Here is a 24,870-nt window from a genome sequence, read left to right as displayed (position 1 = left end):
TTGCATCCGAAACCAGTGTTTCCCAACCAGCGGCTATGTGGAAACATTTAATATGTGACAACCAATACGATAAGTAAATGTCATTGTCACCCAATATAATGACACAGTTAACTGATCTTAAATTGTAATTTACATATATTACACATAGTTATTTTAGACACCCACAAGTTCCCCGGACAGCACAAATTAATCATAGTCGAACATACGTTGGAGTTCAACAAATTTTCTTATTATTCTTTGTTGAATATAGTCACTGTATGTTCTGGCAGTGAAATTAAAACAATATATTGTTCTCGAGATGTTGATGAAAAATATTGTGGGTTTTTTCTAATTTTGAAAAAAAGGTTCCCAACCCTCAAAATTTTGCTGAAACGCTGCACCATTTAATAGAATCTTCTTGCAGGATTTTTATCAACTTTAAATTGATGTTTAGCATTTCAAACAGCCATAGAAGATTGAAAATCTGTACATTGAGAAATATTATAAATATTGCTCGGCATTGTACTTGAATGAAGGATTTAAAGAGAATCCACAGTTGCTGGGGAAATATTTTATAACGGACAGACAGAACTTTTTGTCATGACCTACAGAAGTTACGTGAAAATATATTATCGGCGTGGGCTGGAAGGAAATGCAAATTGAGAACCAAGCCCAGTCAAGTCGTCTACCGGTAGTTTTTATTCAAAAATGTCTCGTCAAAAAGATGGCTGCAACCACAACACCCTTTCTTCTCAAGGTCATTTGCAGCACTTGCTTCCAAGCTCTGCAATTTGTAAGGCCCTTTACTCAAAAGAAAAGAGTGCTGCTATTGAAACAAAAGCTATACAGGTTGACATTGCCCATGTCAAGACCTTGTCTTTTGTCGAGCTGAATGACGGCGCTTTTGTAGGAATAATGTCCACTTCCACGTCTTCATTGTTCTCCCCCGTGTGCCTTTCAACTTGATGCTATGTCGCATTGTTCATGGAGGACAGCAACCGACGGACATGGTCACGCACAAGCCAGTGACCGGGTCAAAGAGGAAGCAATGTTTCGACAGACTTGGACAACCTTTTCCGCACCGCGTTGTGCAATGCAGCAAGTGGAAATGTTACAGTGGCTTGGGTGTTGGTGCCGAATGCCACCTTGAGGGCTCCTGAAAACACTTTCGGTTTTCCACGTGTGGGTTGTGAGAGCTGCATCGGTTGAGTATCAATACATTGGCAATTTCGACACCCCAGCAGAATAGTGAGATATTGAACATCCATTCATCATTTTCTGATGCGCTTATCTTCACAAGGGTCGTAGGGCATACTGGAGCCTATCCCAGCTGTCTTTGGGCAGTCGGCGGGGGACACCCTGACCCGGTCGCCTGCCAATTGCAGGACATACAGAGACTAACAACCATCCGCGCTCACACTCACAAGGACAATTTAGTGTGCTCAATCAGCCTGCCATCCATGTTTTTGGAAAGTAGGAGATAACTGGAGTACCCGCAGAAAAGCCACGCAGGCACGGAGAGAACATGCAAACTCCACACAGTAAGGCAGAACGCGGTTTCGAACCCTGTAAATCTTCACTGTGAGACCGACGTACGAACCAGTCCAGCACTGGGCCGCCCGAAATTGAACAAGAAATCACAAACATGAAAAAAACAGTAATGTTATTAAAATATTTAAATTATGACATAAACTTTGACCATAGCACAGAAGTGTCGAAAGAAGTTAAAAGGTTGGCTTATGCGACACGTGTAACATGTTTCTATTACCGCTTGAACTTCTCAAAATGTGACGGTAGTGATTTGACTGTCCCCTTACAGTGCATGGAAACCACTTGGTGAAGTGAAGTGGCTTACTGCACTTTAAGTAGCTAATCTTTGAAATAATGACTGGAAGGTTTGACAGATCGGCCTGAGCCTTCCCCTGAGCTATATGTCAAACACGTGAGAGAAAAAAAAACTGAGCAAATGCATCAAAGTGACAGAATAAATTATGGGTGAGACACTTCACTACCTGTAAGGAAGTACTCCTTTCAGCAGTACTTGTTTTAATCAATATACGAGCAGAATGAAAGATGAGGGGACAGACACTGGAATGGCACACAGTCGGACTTTCTATCCGGGTTCAGGTATGTCAAAACACTTAGGGTAAGAACAGCTTGTAGGTGATATACTGTATGTTATTTATACAGTGAAACTCCTCTACAACGAAACTAACATGGCCGAAAATACCCCCTAGTGTGAAAAAATCTTCATGCATTAACGCCATTCCCGCTTTCCTGCCCACCATACAACGAAAAAAACCCTTGTTGCTTATATGAAATATTTTTCTCTGCTCTTGCCTCGCGATGAGATTCACTCCAATGAAGTCAAATCCAACAGCGACCTCTACTGCTTTGTTCGTAAACGGCAACAGCAACCACCACACTGGTTTACACATGTATAGTAGTCAAGGAAGTATTTATTATTGTTGCGTTGCATTGCTACAAAACGGATCTTTGGATGTCAAGCAGCTAAGACAAGAAGAGCTCTGATGCTTGAAGAGAGGGTAAAAGTGATCAAAATGAAAGAAGGTGGAAACAAAATAAAAAACATTATCCAAGAAACTGATGTAAGTGAAAGTGAATGTTGATCGTAAATTTCTCAATTTCTTTCCCTTGTTTTCTTTCTGCACTGACTATATGATATGAAGTGTCAAATAAGTGCATGCTCATACTTAGGCACTCTTGGAATAAAAATAAAGAGTACACATGAGTTTGTGTGTGTGTGTGTGTGTGTGTGTTTTTTTTGATGATGGCGCCCCCCGAGTGGCTGCCTCAGAACCTTCAGAAGTTCTCCGATGACTCTGCGATTGTTGGCCTCATTCGATCGGGAGTACAGGGGACTGACAAAGGACTTTGTGGACTGGTGCCAGCAGAATCTCCTCCAGATCAACCCTAGGAAAACTAAGGAGTTGGTTGTGGATTTCTGCAGTAAAAAGTCCTCACCAGCACAGATGAACATCCAGGGTATGGACATAGAGAGGGTGACCTCCTACAAGTACCTTGGTGTTCTTCTGAACGACAAACTGGACTGGTCTACAAACACGGACACCCTGATTAGGAAAGGACAGAGTCAGAGGGGACAGAGACTCTTCCTACTCAGGACACTGAGGTCTTTTGGGGTTCAGGGGTCACTCCTTAAGACGTTCTATAACTCGGTGGTGGCCTCGGCCATCCATTATGGCATTGTCTGCTGGTCAGGCAGCATCTCAGTACGGGACAGAAAGAGACTGGAGCGACTGGTCAGGAAGGCCAGTTCTGTCCTGGGTTGCTCCCTTGACACTCTGGAGGAGGTGGGCAACAGAAGGATGCTAACTAAGCTAAAAGCTATGATGGCCAGTCCCTCCCACCCCCCCCCCCCCAGCCCGCCCTGACAGTAAATAGTACTGCGATTTATCCATTTGTGTTCATATTGTATTTAATTGAAAGATGTTTGTTGGTTTTTTTTCCTCTTTCTCCTTTCTTCTTTCTACATACTTTCTTGCTGCTGGAGGCTGTAAATTTCCCCAGTGTGGGACGAATAAAGGATATCTTATCTTATCTTACACCTGAGATCAAATTTGCTACAGTGAAAAACCCCTGTTGTGAAAACAGGGGGTTTTGCTGCAAACATCATTTCATTGTAGAGGAGTTTCACTGTACACTGTATATGTTGCTATCATTCGGGATTGCTCCATCTATCATGACTGCCGTCTTCTGATGCTTATCCACCACCGCTATGCCAGACTGATTGGCTATCACCAGTTTGTCAGTCTATATTTGAAAGTCCCATAACATCTTGGCCTGGTAGTTCTCAACCACCTTTGGAGGGGCTGGTGTTTGCCAGCTTGATTCTCAACTCAACTCATCTGTATTATAGAGCACTTTAAAATACCCATCGCTGAAAACCAAGTGCTGTACATGGAGCAAATATCATGTATACAACAATAAAAGAAAAAATTAATAACAAGGACAGTAGAAAGCAAAAAACAGTAAAACTCGGATCAAGTCTGAGTCATGTCGAGTCAAATGTCAAAAGATTTATGGGACCTAGATGACACGATTCCTGCTACTCGGTTATGCCACTCCATGTATGCCTTGGCGCCAGTATCTTAGACCCTGCTGCAACGTGTTGCACCATTTCTGGGGTTTCCTTGCAAAGCCTGTGCCTAGGGGTTCTATCCGATGTGGTAGACCAGCCTCTATTACTGTTGTGCGTGGACCCTGTTCTTTTGCTGCCATGACTAGCACCTCTGTGCTGTCTTACAGTGCAGCTTTTTCCAGCCAACTGGTACTGGATGTATTCTTGATGTCAGCCACTTCTTCGATGTGTCGGAGGTACATGCCATGCAGAGGCTTGTCTTTCCGTGACAGTCCATCTGGCTCCTTCTCCTTACTGGGCATTGGTTGCCTGATGCATTCATTAAGCATGTCGTCCCTGGGGTGCCGACTACTTGATGCATTCTTGGAGGCTTGTTGTTTTCTCATGGTTGGAGCCCAAAAGGGGCGGCCGGTGAGCAAGTGGTTCGCGCGTCGATCTCAGAGTGCAGAGGTGCAGGGTTCGATTCTGGCTCTGGCCTCCCTGTGTGTAGTTTGAATAATGAGACACTCTAAATCACAGGTATCAAACTCAAGGCCATTTTATGTGGCCCGCGAAAGCAAATCAAACCTGGCAACTTCCATGATGCTTGCGAAATATGTACCAACATTTCAAATTCACAAATGTCGTAAATAAGAGAGACATTGCAAGCATTTTCTTGTTGCCAAACACGTCATTCCAGTAACTTAAACAATAGTTGAATAAACTGTTATTCTTGACTTCTTTATGATTTCTTTATGATTTCAGTCATAATGGCCCTCCAACGGAAATGGTAACTAAAATGTGTCCCGCGGCGAAAATGCGTTTGACACCCCTGCTTTTCTGTGGGTACTCCAGTTATCTCCTACTTTCCAAAAACATGGATGGCAGGCTGATTGAACACACTAAATTGTCCTTGTGAGTGTGAGCGCGGATGGTTGTTAGTCTCTGTATGTCCTGCAATTGGCAGGCGACAGGTTCAGGGTGTCCCCCGCCGACTGCCCAAAGACAGCTGGGATAGGCTCCAGCACGCCCCGCGGCCCGTGGCAAGATAAGCGGATCAGGAAATGGATGGATGGATGGATAGCGCTCATAAGGCTCACAAATCCAAGGCCCCCTTCTAAGGGGCTTTCTTGTCTTGAGATAAGTGCCTTGTACCTTTTTCCAGTGGCCAGGCTACAAGGCCAAAATTTCATCGCCGTGCATGCTTGTGAGGTGCATCAAGGGAGTTGATGTCACACTTCTTGGCATACTGCTTAATGTCATCCATGTAGAGGAGGTGGCTTGATCATTGTTCCACTTCTGAACTGGTACCCGAAGCCACTCTTGGTTATGATCTGGCTGAGTGGATTCAAGCCTCTGCAAACAGCAGTGGGGGCAGAGCATCTCCTTGGGATATGACACATTTGACGTTCACCTGCGCACGCTAGAGTTACATTGAGTTGTCGGCCTTTAGTCGTCAACCCAGGCCGTGTGCAGTTGGGTGCGTCCGGTTTTACAGTCTTGGGTGAATGCCCTGTCAAGCAGTAGTTGGTGTTTGGCACCCCTTATTGCATCTTATTACATATAACTTTCTCTGCTATGCCTTTCTTTTTTTCACCGCTATAAAATTATTTTCTGGCAGTTTTGCAAGTATAATTACACCCATAGATGCTGATGCTGCAGATATTCAACTACCTTAAGTAAATAAACACTTGAAAACTCTGCTAACATAACACAAGTGTTTAATTTTGAATTAGCCTTTTGACACGCTTCGCTAGCACTGAGAACACGGGAGTGAGGATTTCTGGAAATGGGACTTTGTACACCAACTTTACGTTGATATACCATTACCACATGAAAAAAAAATGTCGACGTCGTTTATTGAATGTGAAGACATTTTTAATTGAGGCAAACCTTTTGAACATCAATTCAAGTTACGCTAATGTTCGCAAATGTTCACACTCAATGTCTGAATCTTTCCTGAACTCACTCTTCGCAGTTTTTAATGTAATTCTACAAACAATTGTCCTCACAAGCAAAACAGCATGAAACTACTAATTATTTGTTTTCTAATGTCTATTTAATGACACAATGAACACCTGAGAGCAGTGATTCTCAACCAGTTTGCCGGCACATAAATCCGCCGTGAGAGATCATCACGTGCGCCGCGGGAAATTACCCGATGTCAATTATCCAATGTCAATTCTTTTGTTTCAAAAATATTTGTATTTATTGATTTTTGTTTTAATTGTGACGCATGTACTACTTTGTCATCTATAAACAGTGAGTGTCATCTGATCTGTTTATGCAATCTGACTTTAGGTTGAAACAAAATCATCATTCGTGGAATTTATTCCCCGAGGTGTTATTGTACACCAGGCCCTCCCCTGAAACGCAAAACTGTCCTTCGACCCCAAATTGAATTGTTATTCTGCAAATCGATACAGCTGCCATCTGCAGGGGTTGCTATAAGCCCTGTCATGTCCCCACAATGAGAAACTGATAAGGACTCAGAGACGCCGAGTCACTCATCAATGTAGACCTCATCAAGTTAAAAAGGGGACATTGACCTGAACTCTAATTTATTGATTAGAGAAAACTCTACCTTCCTTGCAAAGATATTGTATTTCTTATCAAGTACTTCACATGCTTCATCCCTGGAGGGTTTCGTTCTCATAAAATGTAATTGTGTGTCGTTTTTTTTTTTAATCCAGGCGAGGTACTCGTAGGGAGTTCCAAATTATTGACAAGTGGCAATTGCATTTTGATCAGTTGTTAAGTTCCATGAAAAAAAAAGACTTGCTGGTAACCCACATAAAATCAATGGCCACAATATTATGTGCACTTAGATGAACGAATGATTTCCACAGCAAGAGCTGATGATGATAGTCACTTGTGATTAGCAATTCGAGCGATAATTGTTTTGCGTTTATTGCCGTCATTTGCAATGCAATGAAACTGCACTGCAACAAATGTTTCATTCATTGTATCGACAATATGCTGAAACTATTTAAGAGCTTTGTCACCGCCAGCACTACGACTTTGTTTTCCCCGAAACAGACCTGTATGTTTAAACGTCAGAACTCCTACCATTACAAATCGAAAGTCATAAAATAACAAAAAAATTAATAAAAATTTAATCACTCACTGCCACGATAATATGTAAATCTGTCCGTGTATCATTACGAGGGTCGCAGGCGTGCCGGAAACTGGACCAGCTGTTTTCGGACAGTAGGCGGGGTACACTGAACCGGTTGCCAGCCAATCGCAGAGCACACATCAATAAAAAAAAACCCATAAGCGCTCACAATCATACCTTAGGACAATGTCGAGTGCTCCATTAACCCACCATCCCCGTACTTAGTTTAACCACTGTCACTGATCTCTATTCCACAGCACCAGACACTTTAAAGAGCTCAAGGACATCTACACAATTGCATACATGTTGTACTACAAGTACTGCGACTGGTCACTTTAAAATAGTGCAATGATTATCTGCACCGACTCCACAACTGTTCGAGTATTGTATTCTACCACTGATCACTTTAGCTCTGCTTGAAACTTTGCACATTGTGTCACAGCTGTCATTAGGTGGTACCACTGCACCAGAGGTGATTGCTCTCAGACTGCAGGGGAAGCTCAGCTTCCCCTAAAATGTGAAAAAGTAAGTGATCAAATATATGTGTGTACATACAATTGTGTGCACATGTCATTGACTAAATATGCGCTACAACGCGCTCAACTTTTTTCCGAATCAGCTTCTTATTACTGGTTATAACGCGACTCTCTTCTCATGGATTCCCACAGCTTCACTGTGCTGAGTGTCTACAGCACAGACGCTGGGCGTCTAGAGAGTAGCCCCAATGCATTGAATGACACTCTCTTTATTGAAAACGACTAGCGACAAATTAATATTTTATTTCTGTTGGCTTTTATTGTAGTTGCTGTAGTTGTAGGACACTAGTTAAGTCCCTGGAAAAGACGCCTTGTTGGTATGACAGGGTCCCAGATCATTTTCTTGAAAAGGAACAGAGAGTAGAATCCATGTATAAATAAACGGACACATTTTATGATGCAGGCCGAAATTGAGCTTCCCGTCCTTGACAGACCAGCATCCGCCACTGCACCGCACAACTATACCCTTACATACAGAATGTCTTTCCATACTTATTTGTCATGTCCTTTGTTTATCATAATTGCTTGTTATTGCTGTACTACCGGAGACAAATTCATTGTGTGTTCTACATACTTGGCCAATGAAGAGGATTCTGATTCAGATACATGTTTTTGGAAAGTGGGAGGAAACCGGAGTACCCGAAGAAAACCCACACAGGCACGGGGAGAACATGCAAACTCCACACAGGAAATAATATAATAATAATATAGTTATTTTTTTATTGGAATGCATGTGTACCCGCATTTTATAGTACTTGCATGACTGGCACTTTTATCTTACTTCTGCAATATTAAAAAAAACACTTTAATACCCTTAAAATATAACAGGAAAAAAGTAATTCATTGGCTGGTTATGTTGTTATTCTAGAACTGATATGCCAGCAGCTGTATGTGGGGCAGTCGTGTTTCTGGAGGTACAGCGGCTCGTCGAGGAACCTTAAGGGTTGACAGCTCAATTTCCTTTCTGCTAGAGTCACGTGTTGTTGTGTCTTTGGGCAAGACGAATCACTCACACTGGTGTATGACTGGGTGTGAACGTTTTGTGGTGGTCAGAAGGGCACACACTGGCAGCCACGCTTCCGTCAGCCTGCCCCAGGGCATCTGTGGCCATTTTCCTGTTCCTAATATTTTAAATGGAAAAAAAAAACGACCGCCCCAAGCTGAGTCGATATATTTTTGCAAGTAATATTTGGAGTCTGACGGGTTTTTTTTTTTTTTCAAATCAATTGCATGGATCTGAGAAATATATGCGGGAAATAAGTAAGAGGGTTAAAGATGAGTACAAATTAACCATTTAATTATTCAGTAACTTTCAACTGGATTTCAAGTGATGTCAATTGATATATCAATTGCATTTAAAAATGTCCATCTGAGTTACTTACAATTTAGCAGAAAGATGCCAATAAACATTGTTTGCTGTCTCCTTGCCAGTCAAATGAAAATGAAACAATTAAGAATGAGCGTTATGTAATCAAACTAATAATCCAAATGTGCTTTGAATATTCATTCATCTTCCGAGCCGCTTGATCCTCACGAGGGTCGCGGGGGATGCTGGAGCCTATCCCAGCTGTCTTCGGGCAGTAGGCGGGGGACACCCTGAATCGGTTGCCAGCCAATCGCAGTGTGCTTTGAATAAGTAATACAATTTTTAGGGGAGTCAAAATTGTACGGTCCTTAATTTACGGTGCCATGAAATTAAACACAAGTACCGGTAAGTGAAACACATGGGACGAATAAAACCCAACAACAGAACACAAATATTTATGATAAAACATGCAATGAGCTATAACCATTTTTTTGTCAGCCTTAAAGTACACACCAAAGTGAACTACACTCATTTTAGTTTTGGGTTACCCTTTAACGCGCTCGTCAATCATTTATATTTTCTTTACAGTTTGCTTCAAATCATCCATATGTCTGTCCGTGCGGTGACAAGCGTTGCATGGCCAGTCACTGTAACATAACAGTAAAGGAAGATCAAAAAAGGGGACCATCGCGGACATGGCTGGAATTCCCACTGGTGGGTGCTCTAGCTGTCGAGCTGAGCGGTAGGCAGCATTCCGATGGAAGAATCAACGCTGCCAAGGCAGTGGAGGGAAACATTTTCTCCTTCTGTCCCGATGCCCTCCGTATCCTCCCCTCGGGAGTGCAATATCTCAACCTGCTCTGTTTCAGTGGTCAGCCGAGCCAGTCATCAGGTTAGAAAGCAGGGTGATCCATCACGGGGGCCATTGCAAATCCACTTCTTGGATTGCTGAACTCAGTCAGTGCCAGAACTCATGCTGCGTTCCGTGTGTCTTTCTGCCGCTCTTGACCAAATAATTTTGCTGTGCTCTTAATACATTGATCTACCTGGTCTCGCCTGACCCAAATGATCCTAATGGAGGTTTATTGAATGAAGCACTATCATATGCAGTTACAAATATATACGGAGAGAGCATTAGTGTGACACTTTTCAGCAATTCAGACATTTGGAAGAAACACGTTTTGACGCATAATAGCATAAGTGTTAATATCTGTCCCCAGGCCCAGATTGGTAATCTGGACGTTCTGGCAATTTCCCGGTGGGCCAATCTGCTAAATATACACTGCTCAGGGCCGCCACTCCAATCCGCACATTTACATTCTCCGGCCCGCAGACTCATTTTAAAATCAGCAAACGCAGTGCATTGGCAACATTTCAATCTCCATTCACTCACTCTGCATTCAGTACTTCACATCGCTTTTTGTTACTCAGGGTGTCACGAAGTCACAAATGTTTAAAAAGCCACCAGAAAGAACAGCACCGTAAATATAATACCCCCTCCGTGTAGAAAAAATAACACATTCAAGATGCATAATATTTTTTAAAAGACATCTGTGCCATCGCAACGTTAGCGTCAGTCCGCTAGGTAGTGTTGTGGAAGTGGAGTGAGTCGGTTCCAAATAAGAGCGCTAATGTAGTGGAAATTGGACATTTAACAGCGTTTCTTGTATCTTGCTACACAGAGACATTAGTTGTCTTGGTTTACCCTGGACAAGACACTAACAGGAAATCAGACGTTAGCGGCGTAAATGCTTGCTAGTGTAACAGCATTTGCTAAATCTGCCTTGTTCGGAATTAAGTGTTTTAGCCCATTTTAGCTGTTTATGTGGTCATACTTGCTCAAATGAACACCGATTGTGAGCTTGCAAGTGCATTCAAAGGTTATCTTTACTTTTGATCAAATATGATGTGAATATCATTGGAGCGAAAGGTAAGCTATTTTAAAGTCACCATCCATCCAGCCTTCCATTTTCTAATCCGTTTCTCGTCAAGAGGGCCGCGGGGGCTGCTGGAGGCTATCTCAGCTGTCTTTGGGCAGTACAGTGAAACTCCTCTTCAACGAAACCTACATGGGCAAAAATACCCCCTAATGTGAGAACATCTTCATACATCAACACTATTCCCACTCTCCTGCCCCCCATTCAACGAAAAAAAAAACCCAGTTGCGTTCTACGAAATATGTTTCTCTGCTCTTGCCTCGCGACGAGATTCACTACAACGAAGTCTAATCCAACAGTGACCTCAACTGCTTAGTTCGGAAATGGCAACAGCAACCACCACATTTGACAATGACAGTATTTGTTATGGTTAGTTTCAGCCGCAGAAAGAACGATGCATTGCTAAAATGCCTACAAAACAGAACTTTTGGATGTCAAGCAGTTAAGACAAGAAGAGCTCTGACGCTGGAAGAGAGGGTAAAAGTGATCAAAATGAAAGACGGAGAAAGCAAAACAAAAGACATTATCCAATAAATTGATGTAATGCTGAGCATAAATTTCTCAATTTCTTTCTACACTGACCTTATGTGTATCAAATATGTGTATGTTCATACTTATTGTTCTGGCTCCTGATAAGCCATAGTACATTTGTTTCCTATTTTCTATAACTACAGAGCTGCTTTATTTTGTAAGGTTAATTCGTTATTGTGAAGGGCATACCGGACGTTGTGGAGTGAGACACTTGCGGGTGACCGTTGCACGGGGAACCTCCGAACGATGGACTGCAACTTCGTGTTGTAGGCCAAGCACAGCCTGTATGTAAATATTTTATGTAAATGTATGCCATATTATTAATTCGTGGGGTGTGTTCACCGTGGATTTACATTTGTGGGGCGTTTCTATTGTTTAGTTCACATTTATGCACAGCGATTAGCACATTCGTGTATTAGCTCGTTAGCGTTAGCTACACTAGTGTAGCCACGCGTTCGTCACATGTCAGATCAGTTGTTTTACCACGTTTTACGTTGCAACCTGTTAGTGTTTTTTTGTCTGTCTGTTCCAGTTTTACACCTTTTTGACTCGCTGGTGAATAAATCTCTGGAAATATCAATAGTTTGGTCATTGAAGGAGTTGTCTGTCTGTCTGTCTAACTGCAACGGGGGCGCGGCGAAGGCGGAACACTTATGCACTATTGGAATAAAAATAAAGAGTACCGTATTTTCACGACTATAAGGCGCCATTAAAAGTCTTAAATTTTCTCCAAAATGGACAGGACGCCTTATGGTGCGGAGCGTCCTTTGTATGCACGGAGTTCCAAAATCTGACTGACAGCCGACACGCTGTTTATATAGAGAAAAGGCGGAAGTGACTGTGGCCAGGCATGCGGGAAAGAAGTCGGCCAATCAGGGAAGGGTGCGCGTGTATATATACATATATGGAGAGGGAGAGAGAGAGAAAAGACAGGCAAGCTGGGGAGCAATCCGCCAATGGTGAAGGGTGGGCGTGTAAGTGGACGCTAAAGGGACGTCGCAAGCAGTTACCAACACCTGTATAGAGTGTGGCAATGTGCATTGTTGCGAAACAACTCCGGTTGTGGTTTCTAAGCACCCCTGAAAATAAATTCGACAAAGAGACACGCCTACGAAGCTCAGTTCAAACTTAAAGCCACCGGTTATGCTTTTGGCATGCGTGCCCATCTCACAGCAGCGGTGAAAAACCAAGTCAAGCAAATGAACTCTGAGCTTGCCGTTATTCCCGGAGGCATGACTAAAGAACTCCAACCGCTGGACATCGGAATCAACCGGGCGTTCAAAGTAATGTTGCGAACGGCATGGGAACAATGGATGATCGATGGCAAACACAACTTTACAAAGAGTGAGAGGCAGCGCTGGGCGAGTTACGCCACAATACGCAACAACGAGAGGGAACGCGGCGTTTTTGATGGATTACGGTACTTGCACAATTGTTCAATTCTTCCTACACACACACGCGCTGCCACCATGTTTCGCTCTGTTCTTTACTTTCAAATGTGGGAAAGCTTCACACGAGAGAAATGTTGACTTTGCTGTTGCTGCTCCTTCTTTCCGCTCGGCAATGCGTAGCAACTCACACTAGCATGTGATGCGTTCAATGACAACTGGGATGTGCAGTCCTCTGCTTCTGATACAGAGGATGAGGACTTTGATGGATTTCTGGGTGATGATTGATCGAAAAACGTGAGAACATTGTAAGATGGCTAAATAAAATACACCCGAACTCAGTTCTGCTTTCGTTGCCTTTTTAAAAACTTGTTTTTAGCTTGTATCTGTATGTCTTGGCATGCTACCGTATGCTTCAAGTTAACGTGTTAGCGTGCGCGCATGCATGCCGTATGTTTAAGCTGGCGTATGTTTTACCACTGCAAAACTGCGCCCATTGGTACAGTGCGGTCTGTCTATGTGTAAAATACAGAAATGTCACCCATTAATGAGACTGCGCCCAACCGTACGGTTCGTCGAATAGTCGTGAAAATACGGTACACACATACGTTTAGTATGTGTGTATGTGTTTACATTGGAGAACAAATTTGCTTCTGTGAAAACCCCCCTGTTGTGAAAATTTCTTGCTGCAAACATGATTTCGTTGTAGAGGAGTTTCACTTTAGTAATAAGGTTAAAAAAAATTTCATTTAAAAAGTTGGGAACTGAAGTCGAAACTGAGTCCCACTCTGGCGCTGTCTGTTTCTCACGCAGGGATGTTGGCTGTCGAGACCGATGCTAAACCGCAATCAATAAAAAAATAGTTCATTTAAATACAGACATCAATGTAAGTGTCGGGGAAAAAAAACGTGCTGCGTCACTTCAGCTTTCGAAGAAGCGAGAAGAAGGTAGAGTCCGGAGTCACTTGGATACCTGGGCATGCAAAGAAGGTGTGATAAGGTTATCTCATGGTTTTCTGCCTTCAGAGACGCTTCTCTCTCAGGACTGCTTGAAAGCGGCGTTATCAAGGTGCCGTACCCTTTAGCCATAAAAGGATTGCAGTGAGGGGAAATGGGCGAGCGAGCTTTCTGTAGCCTCTCTACCTGGGTCATAGCTTGACTGAGATTTATTTTTTTTTAAACACGGCCCTTCAACGGCGAGCTCCATCTCTGACCTTTGAACTGTGAACACGATTGAAAATCTGGACCAGCTAACGGATAAGAGAATAGAGGCTAGCGTCATTAATCATAGACGCTGGCTGCTTTCGTGCACAGACCCCGCCCCCCCTCCTTCCCCATCCCTCCCAAAACAGCCAGACATTTGTGTTGACTTCTATTTACAAGGAGAGTCAATCCTCAGAGATCCAAATCTCAGCCAGATTTTTCTCATTTGCCCCCCATCTGGATGTGAAATATTGTCCTCGCAACGATGCATGCGGGGGAAAAAAACAACAACAAAGACGGGAGATTAGAGTGCTGATTTCTTTCTCCACAGTAGGTAGACTACTATTATCATTGACTTAATAGCCAGCCAGCGAAGGTCAAATGTTGTTTCTGGCTGGTTTGCGGGTGGGTGTGAATGCCCCTGGGGAGGCAGCCCTCAGATCAGACGGACCCGGACTCACGGATCAGATAGCACAGGTTACGGGTTCACGTAGTGTATAGCACTTAACAAGCCGGAGTCACCTTGATGCGTCAATTTCAAATGCTTCCCCGTAGATTTTTGCATCGATAAAGAGAAGCTCTTGGGCTGAAGTTTAACCCATTTATGCTCCAATAATAATGTGATAACCTGAGAAGCTGTCCACTATAGTAACCGCTGACCATGTGATTTGCGAAACTGGAACACCCTCGTTGATTATTTTGTCATGAGGATACATGCATTATTACTTTCATCAAGGTTTTGTTGTTTTGTTTTTCATTACCGCTTAATGTTATTTTGTTGGGTTGTATTTATTTCATTTCTCTGTGAATAATACTGTAGGCTGCATACATAAAGAATGTGTCTCGTCCAGATTTTGTGGATGGTAAATTTATGGATGTGTGGATCGATACGATCTAAACGGCACAATAATCTTGCGAGGTAAATTAAAACTCATTCACTCCCAAAGATGTTTTTCAACATCTTTTCAGACTTGGGCCAGAATTGGTTGGTACTGAATGAGATTGAAGATTTTCCTGAGTTGCACTCAAGTGCCCGGTGACTTGTTTTGCTTCAAAAGTTCGCATTGTTGTGTGTGTGTGTGTGTGTGTCTAAAACCAGCCGACTTACTGTAATATTCACCTCTCGCACGTTGTTACTTGTTATCAAAGTTAAGATGATCTTTATACGCTTGCATGTCATGTAATTGTTTTTCAGCTTAATCCGGAAGCGCAAATTAAATTGGATTTATACCTTTATCACGCATCGGTAAAACTCCGTGTTTTATTGTGTTCATATTGACAAGTCTATTATATCAGATGGGGTGGGGAGGGGGGGTGTTTGGCATAACGATCCAGCTGGCTCACTCGAGCAGTCAGCCTTGAATAAGGGCTAGACAAGGATACACTCCCAAAAAAATTATATTGGCTGCCCGTTTTCATTTCTTCAAATATGACATAGAATTGGGAATCAGTAATTGTTTTTTTGGGTGTAAATCAAATCAAGTGGTGATCTGACAGTGGTGGAAAAACTAGACAAATGTACTGTTTGCCGTGACAATGTTACTTGCGGCACCGTGGATGACCGATGAACAACGTCTGCCTCACAGGTCTGAGGTTGTGGGTGCAAATCTGGCCCTGTTGTGTGTGGAGTTAGAATTTCCACCTGTGCTTGTTTTGGATTTGCTCTGAGTGTACTCTCTCTGTGTTAATTTTAAGAAACCTAACCTGAATCAATAAACTGTACTACCCTGATGAAATTCGGTTCATCAAACCCAAGTCAATTAAATTGGATCGAATCCTCATAATTCAGGTAAATGAACCAAATGATCAATGAGGTTGACCAAACCCCAACACATTCAGATAAACAAATGCAATTGCTTCAAGGAAACCATTTCATGATGTGGAAATTCTTTCCATATTTTTTTTCAAGTTCATTGAAAGAGCTTTTTTTTTTGGTGTACAGTGACACACTCATGCTGCAGCGAATTAGCACCTCGATGCATGCGGAAAATTATGTGTATACATATATAAATATCTCAGTGGTTCTTAACCTGGGTTCGATCAAACCCTCAGGGTTCAGTGAACCGGTCTCAGAGGTTCAACGGAGCCTCTGCCATGGAGGGTAAGACACACCTGACTCAACATGTCAATTCGTAATGACGCGCCCGCTTGGCTATTACTGGCTGCAGGTGATCACATGACATCGCTTGTCCAATCAGTGCTGCGGGAAATTTAGTTCACTCAGTCGTCACCTGTCTTGATAGTACATTGTACAATTTAAAAAACAAACAACAACAAAATATCATTTGGTCATGTACTTTTCTTTCTTTTTTTTATGTCTTGAATTTTGAAAAAATCATATTTTTTTTCACAAATGAAGTGTTTGGGGTGAACATACATATAAACTGGTTGTGTTCGGTACCTCTAACAAGGTTAATGTATACACACACACACACACACACGTGTGTGTGTGTGTATATATATATGTATATATATATATATATATTACATACACACACACACACACACACACATATACTGTAGATACACACACACATACACATATGGTCTCTAACTTTTACACAATCAACTTATCTGGACACCTGAGCCAATGAATATTATTAAGTGGCGTATTATTTACTTATTTATATGTAACCCAGTAAAGAGTTAATGAATAGCATAAATAAAGGACAATACTCTTTGTGTCGTTTGATCTGAAATAGAGTGGAAAGAGGTGGTGGGAGGGGGGTCCTGTCATCTGAGCGTTGCTTTAGAAGTACTGTATGTGTGAGCCCCCCGCCGGCATATGTTGTGTTGGCTGCTTGGTTCCGCAGGCCACATTTGCACAGTTTGAAAATAACAATTGAATGCAAGTTTCTGTCACTGCCCCCAACCCAGGCCCAATGACAGTGGCGCAGTGGCAAACAAAGACTCCCTCCCGTTGCTTGAGTTTATTCTTTTCCTCATCTGGATGACAGATGGTCAGTGATGAAGACGCTCCGTTTAAGTCTTGACTTTCTATGTGACAATCATGAGATGCTGCGAAAATATTGTCCTGCCTAAAATTCGATTCACGAGTAGGTTGTGATAAGAGGTTACTGTATATTTGAAATGTTGAAAGAAAAAAAAAAGACTTAAAAGACAAAAATAAAAATAGTGGCTTCATAATAAATACATTCACCTTTTCATGCACAAATAAGAATAACCTACTTTAGGATTCTTTATTAGTCTTTAGGTATGAAAAAAATAATGGCAATGGATGGCAACACACGTAAGAGTCCATTGTAGTGGCTGATGCACAACTGTGACATTAAGATGAATTAATATAAGAGAAAACAACACGTGAGTAGCTGGCCACTCTCGTAACCGCCGTCCCTGAAAGGGTTCAAATGATTTCACTTTTTATTGGCATCGCTTTCCTCAACTACTGTATACCAGAAAAAGGTTTGATACTGAAATTTGATTCACTTGCAGATGCAATTCATATTGGAAATTATACCAAAGAATAAAAAATTGAAATGATCAAGTCTGTAAGCGGAACTGCTCTTAGTTTGTGTGGTAATTAGTAAATAAATAGTCACGTGGACCAAATCCTGGCAACGCCATGAAAGGATTTTGATGTCCAGGAATAATGAGCCTTCTTTATTTAACAGTGAGCCCATAAGTGAAGCACTCTGATTGCCAGACTGCTCTGGCTGTACCTGGGTTTTGAGCTGCTATCGGGGTCAAGGTGCGTATCTCAGACAAGCGGCTTAAGGAGATACAAGTGTCTTTAACATGAATTAAAACCATCAAAGTTCAGGATTAATCCTCGCTGCTGCGAAAAGGCACGCTCTTCCGGTGCAGCACAATAGGCTCTACTTTCATTCCACACCGGGTTCTTTCTGTCCGTGTGTGCATGTGTGTGTGTGTTTGAAAGTTCTCTATAAATACAGTTGAGTTGAGAGAGAGTGTGTGCGCTTATAAACACGAGTGTACAGTTCCTTAACCACACTTATTTCAGGGTTGTTAAGTATTTTTGGGGGGGGGGGGGGGGGGGGATTTTTGTTCGTCTTAGTCTTATTTGAAATGCCTGGAAAAGACGTGCTGTGAACATCAGAAACAAATCTAAACTTGTTTTTCGAAAATGATTTTTTTTTAAGAAGACATGCGGGTGTGTGAAAAGGCAATACGCTTTCGAACACTGGAGAGCAAAAAAACATTCAGGACATTATATTTAATTATAATAATTAATAAATAAAAGTGTACTATAATGGCGAAATTTTATCGATTTTTTTCAGGCTGTTTAAAAATAGGGGTATAGAAAAAAACAGTCGTGTAAATCCCTACTACATGTTTTATGCATGCACGAAACACACAGGATATTATTGTATTTGTTTCAATCGAAATACTAAAAGAAGAATACAGAAAAACAGATTTCTTAATTTGTGAATCCTCAAACACAACCACACAATTCACACAAAAAAAAACACCATTACATTTGGGGATTTTAAAATGGTATTGTCGGTGAAGACAAAGACTAAAGACTGTCTTGAGTTCCCTCGACAATTCTACAAGTTCCTACCAGGCGATTTAAACTCCACCATTTTTTTACAATGACTGACTGGACTTTAATAAAATAGCAAGACTAATGGACGAACAGCGGGATTTTAATCTAATCTGCTCTGACGTTCCCTCTGTCTGTTGAGGCAGAGGGGAACCGATATCGACATTTGGTTTGTTGTGGCGCCCCCGTGAGACGGTCTGACATCGCTTCTGTCCTGAGGTTATTTCTGAGAGGGTATTGTCCCCACATTTAAAATAATAATAATAGTAATAATAAAGTTTGGGTGCTTGAAAAATAGGACATTTTATTACAATTCCGCTTTGCATTGAATGCAAATGGCCACTTCCGCTTGACACATATAATCACACACTTTCGAAAAGTATCCAAAATAGTATCAAATTAATATATATAAAAATAAGAACGATTAAAAGGGGTGCGAATAAGAATCTAATCATGCAGATAAGATAAAAAGGTCAACGTTATTTTTTTTGGAGACAGCGTCGGACTTTAACGAATGAGCAGAGACAGACGACTTCAACTCAGAAAAATATCCCTGCCTCACATTGACGTGACATGAAAGTAGCAAATGTTCTCTTGAATTATATTTCCACAAAAAATAATAATAAAAATTAAAAAAAAAACGTGGAGTGGAAAAGTTCTGTCCAGACAGAGTATGCAAGTGTTCAACTCACCAGGTAAAGTACAGGCGTGAGGAGGAACACGGCGCACCGACACGTCCCCTGCATCCTCCAAGCTGCTCAAAGTTCCACAAATTTCCTTCGGATGCTCTTTGCAACTCTTCGGACCATAAATCCACCCGGCGTCTACCTCACTGCACGGTCAAGTCCTTAAGTAATCGGGGTAAAAAGGACACGGCGCAACCCATGACCGCGGGCTGTGATTTGAAAAGGGATAGAAGGAGGCAAGGACGGATGCAACTAAAAAAAAAGAGAGGCTGGCGGAGTGTTTTAAAGATTAAGGGGTCGCGATTCAAACAGTTACTTAAGAGTTAGTCCAGGCCTGAAAAAGAGTGCGGTGGTCATGGTCGGGTGCAGGGTCAGCTTCTGATTGTCCGGCTGCTGGTGATGTTGAAAGCTCCGCTGTGGAGGCGACACAAGGGAGCTTTGCGCTTTATATCGCGCGCCTCCGACACAAGCGGAGAGGTTCTCACTCAAGGGGGTGGGGGTCGAGTAGCGATATAAGGGAGGTGGGGGGCAGGCAAAGACATTTCAAATGCAAATAGACTAATCAAAGCAAGAAGACGTGGACAATGCCTTCGCTTTTTTGCTAAATCAAGCACATACTAATTGTGGTTTCTTTCGACATATTATTTTAACTTCTTACTAAGAATTCACTTTCATAGAAAAAAAAATGGCGAGTAAACCAAGCGAGAAGCCCGCGCGATATTGCCGTTTTTCAGATTTTGAAATCATTGTGTTGAGGTAATGCGGCATATTTTAGCGCTTTACGGCTGTTGGGAGTTCTTCACGCTTTATCCTCGTTTAACGCTTTCGAATGGAAGCCGATGAGCCGATCAGTGCAATCGATATCGGCTCGTGTTATTTGCGCAGATGCTTTGCCGAGTGAAGTACTCAAAGTAAAAAAACGAATGAGTAATTGACAACAACACCCCTGTTATAAAAAAGAGAGAGGAACACATATCAATTGATTGAAAAGACACCTTTTGAAGAAAAGAAACTGATTTCTATGGGCTCAATTACGGTTTCTGTATGAATAAACCAACACGAAACATGTCCATTATGTTATACCGTGGCATCTTTAATTAACGTTGATAAAACAGACACGGGTTCTGATTGTCAGGCAGCTAACTTGTTGTGTGTCAATAAACACACAGAACAATCACAGCACCACCGCTCCATTTGTTTTCAATTCCAGGCACAACCTTGCATTCTTTCAGTTTACAATATTTACAGTCAAAGTACTTGGAAAGGTGGATGTTTCAAATTGCATATTCCGCATTATTTAAATGCAGAAAATAGACCACGAGAGGGCACATACATGCATACGTGGATATATACGGAACACCGTTTCCATTTATTAATTGGTGTCAATTGCTTGTGTTTCTGTGTAGGATTCCTTAGCTCAACGATTGCATTTTTTCTTCATCACACTTGACTGCGCGTGACATTTCGATCATTGCGGCTATCATCAAATGAGATCCAATACGGTCTTTTGTTGAACAGTTGTCATTTAATATTGTGGCTGTAGGGTACAGTGAAATGTAAGCATATGTTTCGAATATTTCTGGACAAATGAATTTGCAGCATGGCACAAAAATGTTTTGTTCAACGATTTAATTACACCCAAGTGTACTTAAATGCCTCTTTGGATGATTTGTTAACCATTCAGTCCGTTGTTACCCGACTATAAGGGACAGATTATAGTATGCGTGTCCCTTTTCTGTAATTTATATGATCCTTTACTGGAACTTAATTCAAAAAGAAATGTAGTCTTCGTGAAGAGTATTCAATGGCGGATTGTTCATATCATTCCACACAACAATAATTATTATATTATGTAATAATGAAGAATGACGACGTGAATGACGTCTTTTTTTATATTCATTTACATTTGTAAGCGGTGACCCAAGATTATACGCTACTAAGTGTCCTCTTCAGAAAAAGACACCGGTACCTCTTTGCTGGATTAGCTGCCACTATTTGTGATCCGTCACTCGAGGTGCATCATGGATGAACATGGCTTCAACGCGGGCTTCACTGCCGGCGTCCGCTTTTGTCCCCTGTTCATCTGCCCACCTTGCGATCAGAGGCGAGACAAGGTAGTGAAGTTCGCTGTATTGCTGAGTGTGTGTCCCTAGGTCGGGATAGATAGGAGACGTCTTTTTGGTCACAGAACAGAGAGGGTGGCAAGAGGAGGAGAGAAGAAACGACAGGATGGGACTTGAATAAATCCCCACACAGCCTTTTTGCTACAACAATGGTGTGCTCTTGTATGTTGGCCATAACTCAGCCGGCCTGGCTGATGGGATCCTGCACTGAATGGTCCAGATAGCCTTCATGGGCCCAGCATGACATGTTGAGCCTGAACAAGGGGCATAGATCACAAGGGGGTGGCGTAATTCCATTGTGGCAGCATGGAAGGACAATATAGACTTTTTAGCTCCAGAATGAATTTACTACAGTGAAACTCCTCTACAACGAAAACCTACATGGGTGAAAATATCCCCTAGTGTGAAAAAATATTCATGCATTAACATCATTCCCACTTTCCTGCCCCCATACAACAACAAAAAACCCTGTTGTGTTACATGATATCTTTTTCTCTGCTCTTGCCTCGCAACGAGATTCACTACAACGAAGTCTAATCCAACAGCGACCTCTACTGCTTCGTTCGGAAACGGCAACAGCAACCACCACACTGGTTTACACATGCGCAGTAGTCCAAGAAATATTTGTTATTGTTAGTTTCAGATGCAGCAAGAATGTTGCATTGCTAAAATGTCTACAAAACGGACCTTTGGATGTCAAGCAGCTAAGACAAGAAGAGCTCTGACGCTGGAAGAGAGGGTAAAAGTGATCAAAATGAAAGACGGAGGAAGCAAAATAAAATTCATTATACAAGAAATTGATGTAAGTGAAAGTAAATGCTGATCGTAAATTTTGTAATTTCTTTCCTTTTTTCTTTCTACACTGACTATATGAAGTGTCAAATACGTGTTTGCTCATACTTATGCACTATTGGAAGAAAAATATAGAGTACACATATGTTTGTGCGTGTGTGTGTGTGTTTACATCTAGGATCAAATTTGCTAAAGTGAAAAAACCCCTGTTGTGAAAAAATTCTTGCTGTAAACATGATTTTGTTGTAGAGGAGTTTCACTATATGCAAAAATGAAATTCATAGCAAGTTCAAAGTTTGAACATGGACATCGGATTGATCCATCCATCCAATTTCTAATTGGTTTATCATCACGAGGGTCGCGGGCCTGCCGGAACCTTGTACCAGCTGTCTTCGGGCAGTAGGCGGGGTAAACCCGAAACTGGTTGCCAGCTAATCGCCAATCACACATCGACGAAAAACCATTTGCGCTCATACTCACACCGAGGGACAATTTGGAGTGTTCCATTAACCTGCCGTGCATGTTTTTGTAATGTGGAAGGAAACTGGACTACCCGGAGAAAACCCACATGGACACGGAGAGAACATGCAAACTCCACACAGGAAGGCCGGAGCCGGAATTGAATACTGCACCTCTGCACTGTGAGGCAGACGTGCTAACCAGTTGTGCACCGTGCTGCCCCATCTGAAAGATTCATGTACTAATTATAGGTCCCAACACTCTTCTAGATTTAGTCAAATGACAGCAAACTCAACGCATCTCACTTTCTTGAAGTGAGTCGGACCATATCCAATGGAATTGAAAAGTGACAGTTTAAAATGGAATGGTAATGCATCCAAGACACATATTGAATGATCTTTGAATGATGCATGACTAAACCAACCACAACAAGTTGCATGCTTCGTTCTTTGATTGAATTTCATCTCACGAAATTGCCGTCCTCGAGGGCTGCTGTCGTTGCCTGTTTTACATGTCTCCCTCCTCTAACGGACCTGATTCAAATGATCGGCTCGTCAGCAAGCTAAGGAGAAGGCCGATAACGACCCTCACCTTTTGAATCAGGTCTGTTGAAGGAGGAAGACATCAAAAAGATGCGGGACAAGCGAACCCTCGAGGGCAGGGTTTGGACACCCCTGTCTGGAAAGGACAATCATTTAAAAATACATCCACTCATCCATGTTTTTATGTTTCCTCTGTTCGGTGTCACTGGTGAATTTGAGCTGAAGCCGTACACCGGTAATTAAAAAAAAAAAAAAAGCAAAGAGAAAATCAAAAATAAATTGAGACCACTGAGTATAATCCCTCAAGGGGTATTTGGTACACTTAACCAGAATTTGTAATTTCATTACATTTCAATTTTGTATCATTAACCCTTTCAGGCACAGCTTTCACGACAGTGGACGGCTTCTCATGTTTACAGGTTACAGGGTGCATGAAAGGGTGAATGAGGAGATATTTTTTTGGAGTGTGTGATTTTTTTTTTTTCAAACATTTTCAGCATCAATCCATCCATCCATTTTCTGAACTGCCTTATCCTCACAAGGATTGCGGAGGGTGCTGGAGCCTATCCCAGCCGTCTTCGGGTAGTAGGCGGGGGACACCCTGAACCAGTTGCCAGCCATTCACAGGGCAGACACAGACGAACAACCATTTGAGCTCATATTCACACCTAGAGACAATTTAAAGTGCTCCATCAGCCTGCCAGGCATGTTTTTGGAATGGGGAAGGAAAGCGGAATACCCAGAGAAAACCCACACGCATAGGGAGAACATGCTCCACATAGGAAGGGCAGAGCCGGGATCGAACCCGCGACCTCTGCACAGTGAGGGCGATGCGCTAACCACTTGTCCACCAGGCCGTCGGCATAAACCATATTTATTATTGCAATGCAGCTTTCTTGATCTTTGATTGGCAGTTACACTGGTGACAGACATACTGATGTTTTCAATTTTGGTAACGCCTTAAAGTTTAGACAAATGTCCAACAGCCATCTTAAAACCTTATCACATCTTGCAAGCCCCTCGTTTGTCTCACTTGTGCTTCGTCCAGCTGCCACCAAAAACAGAGAAATCCGAATAAAAGTGGGCGATAAAAGTTGGACGAATGTGACTTTTTGACTCTGGATTCATCACATTTCACTGTTGAATTTTGGAATGAGGAAGAATTGTTTTGCAAACAAATCGGTGAACAACCCCAAAAAGGATCACACAGTTCAACATTGTAGAAATATTTGGCACTTTGCTACTCATTGAAAGGCTGAAGTAATGCCTTTATAAAGCCCGACATTTTTTTTACACCTCCTGCTGTGGATCTCATTAAATAATGTGCCTTACAGACTCTAATGGATCGACACCGTCGTTTATTTATTCATCTGTGAAGTGGAATCTGTTCCCCATTGCCAGTGTCCAGAGTTTGAAGGGGAAGCAGGAGTCTCGTTGCATTTGAAGGCTACAATAGAGACTCAGTGAAGCGCAGATACGAACAACCGAGTTGGATCACTGTCGTTCTAATCGAGGCCTATTTACGAGCATGGGAGGGCAACAGCTGAGGCTTGCCAATCAATACGCTGAAAAGAAAAAACATATCTTAAAGATCAATCAAACACCTGCTTCTCTTCCTCTTTTCACCACGACATTGTCGATCACAAC

The 24,870-nt window shown here is 42.2% G+C and overlaps 1 protein-coding gene across 1 annotated transcript in view; it reads right to left on the bottom strand.

The window, feature by feature from the left end:
* nxph1 (neurexophilin 1) overlaps nucleotides 1–19,776 on the bottom strand; it is a 33,633-nt gene extending 13,857 nt beyond the window's left edge. The window contains exon 1 of the mRNA XM_052071283.1: nucleotides 19,314–19,776. Coding sequence (XP_051927243.1) covers nucleotides 19,314–19,367 — 54 coding nt within the window. The 5' untranslated portion in view covers nucleotides 19,368–19,776. The remainder of the gene's footprint in view (nucleotides 1–19,313) is intronic.
* Between the last annotated feature and the right edge of the window lie 5,094 nt (nucleotides 19,777–24,870).

The sequence above is a fragment of the Hippocampus zosterae genome, chromosome 7 (genome assembly GCF_025434085.1).
Source record: "Hippocampus zosterae strain Florida chromosome 7, ASM2543408v3, whole genome shotgun sequence".
Taxonomy (NCBI): domain Eukaryota; kingdom Metazoa; phylum Chordata; class Actinopteri; order Syngnathiformes; family Syngnathidae; genus Hippocampus; species Hippocampus zosterae.
Note: the sequence above shows the minus strand (reverse complement) of the source record. Positions and strands in the feature narration are given on the sequence as shown.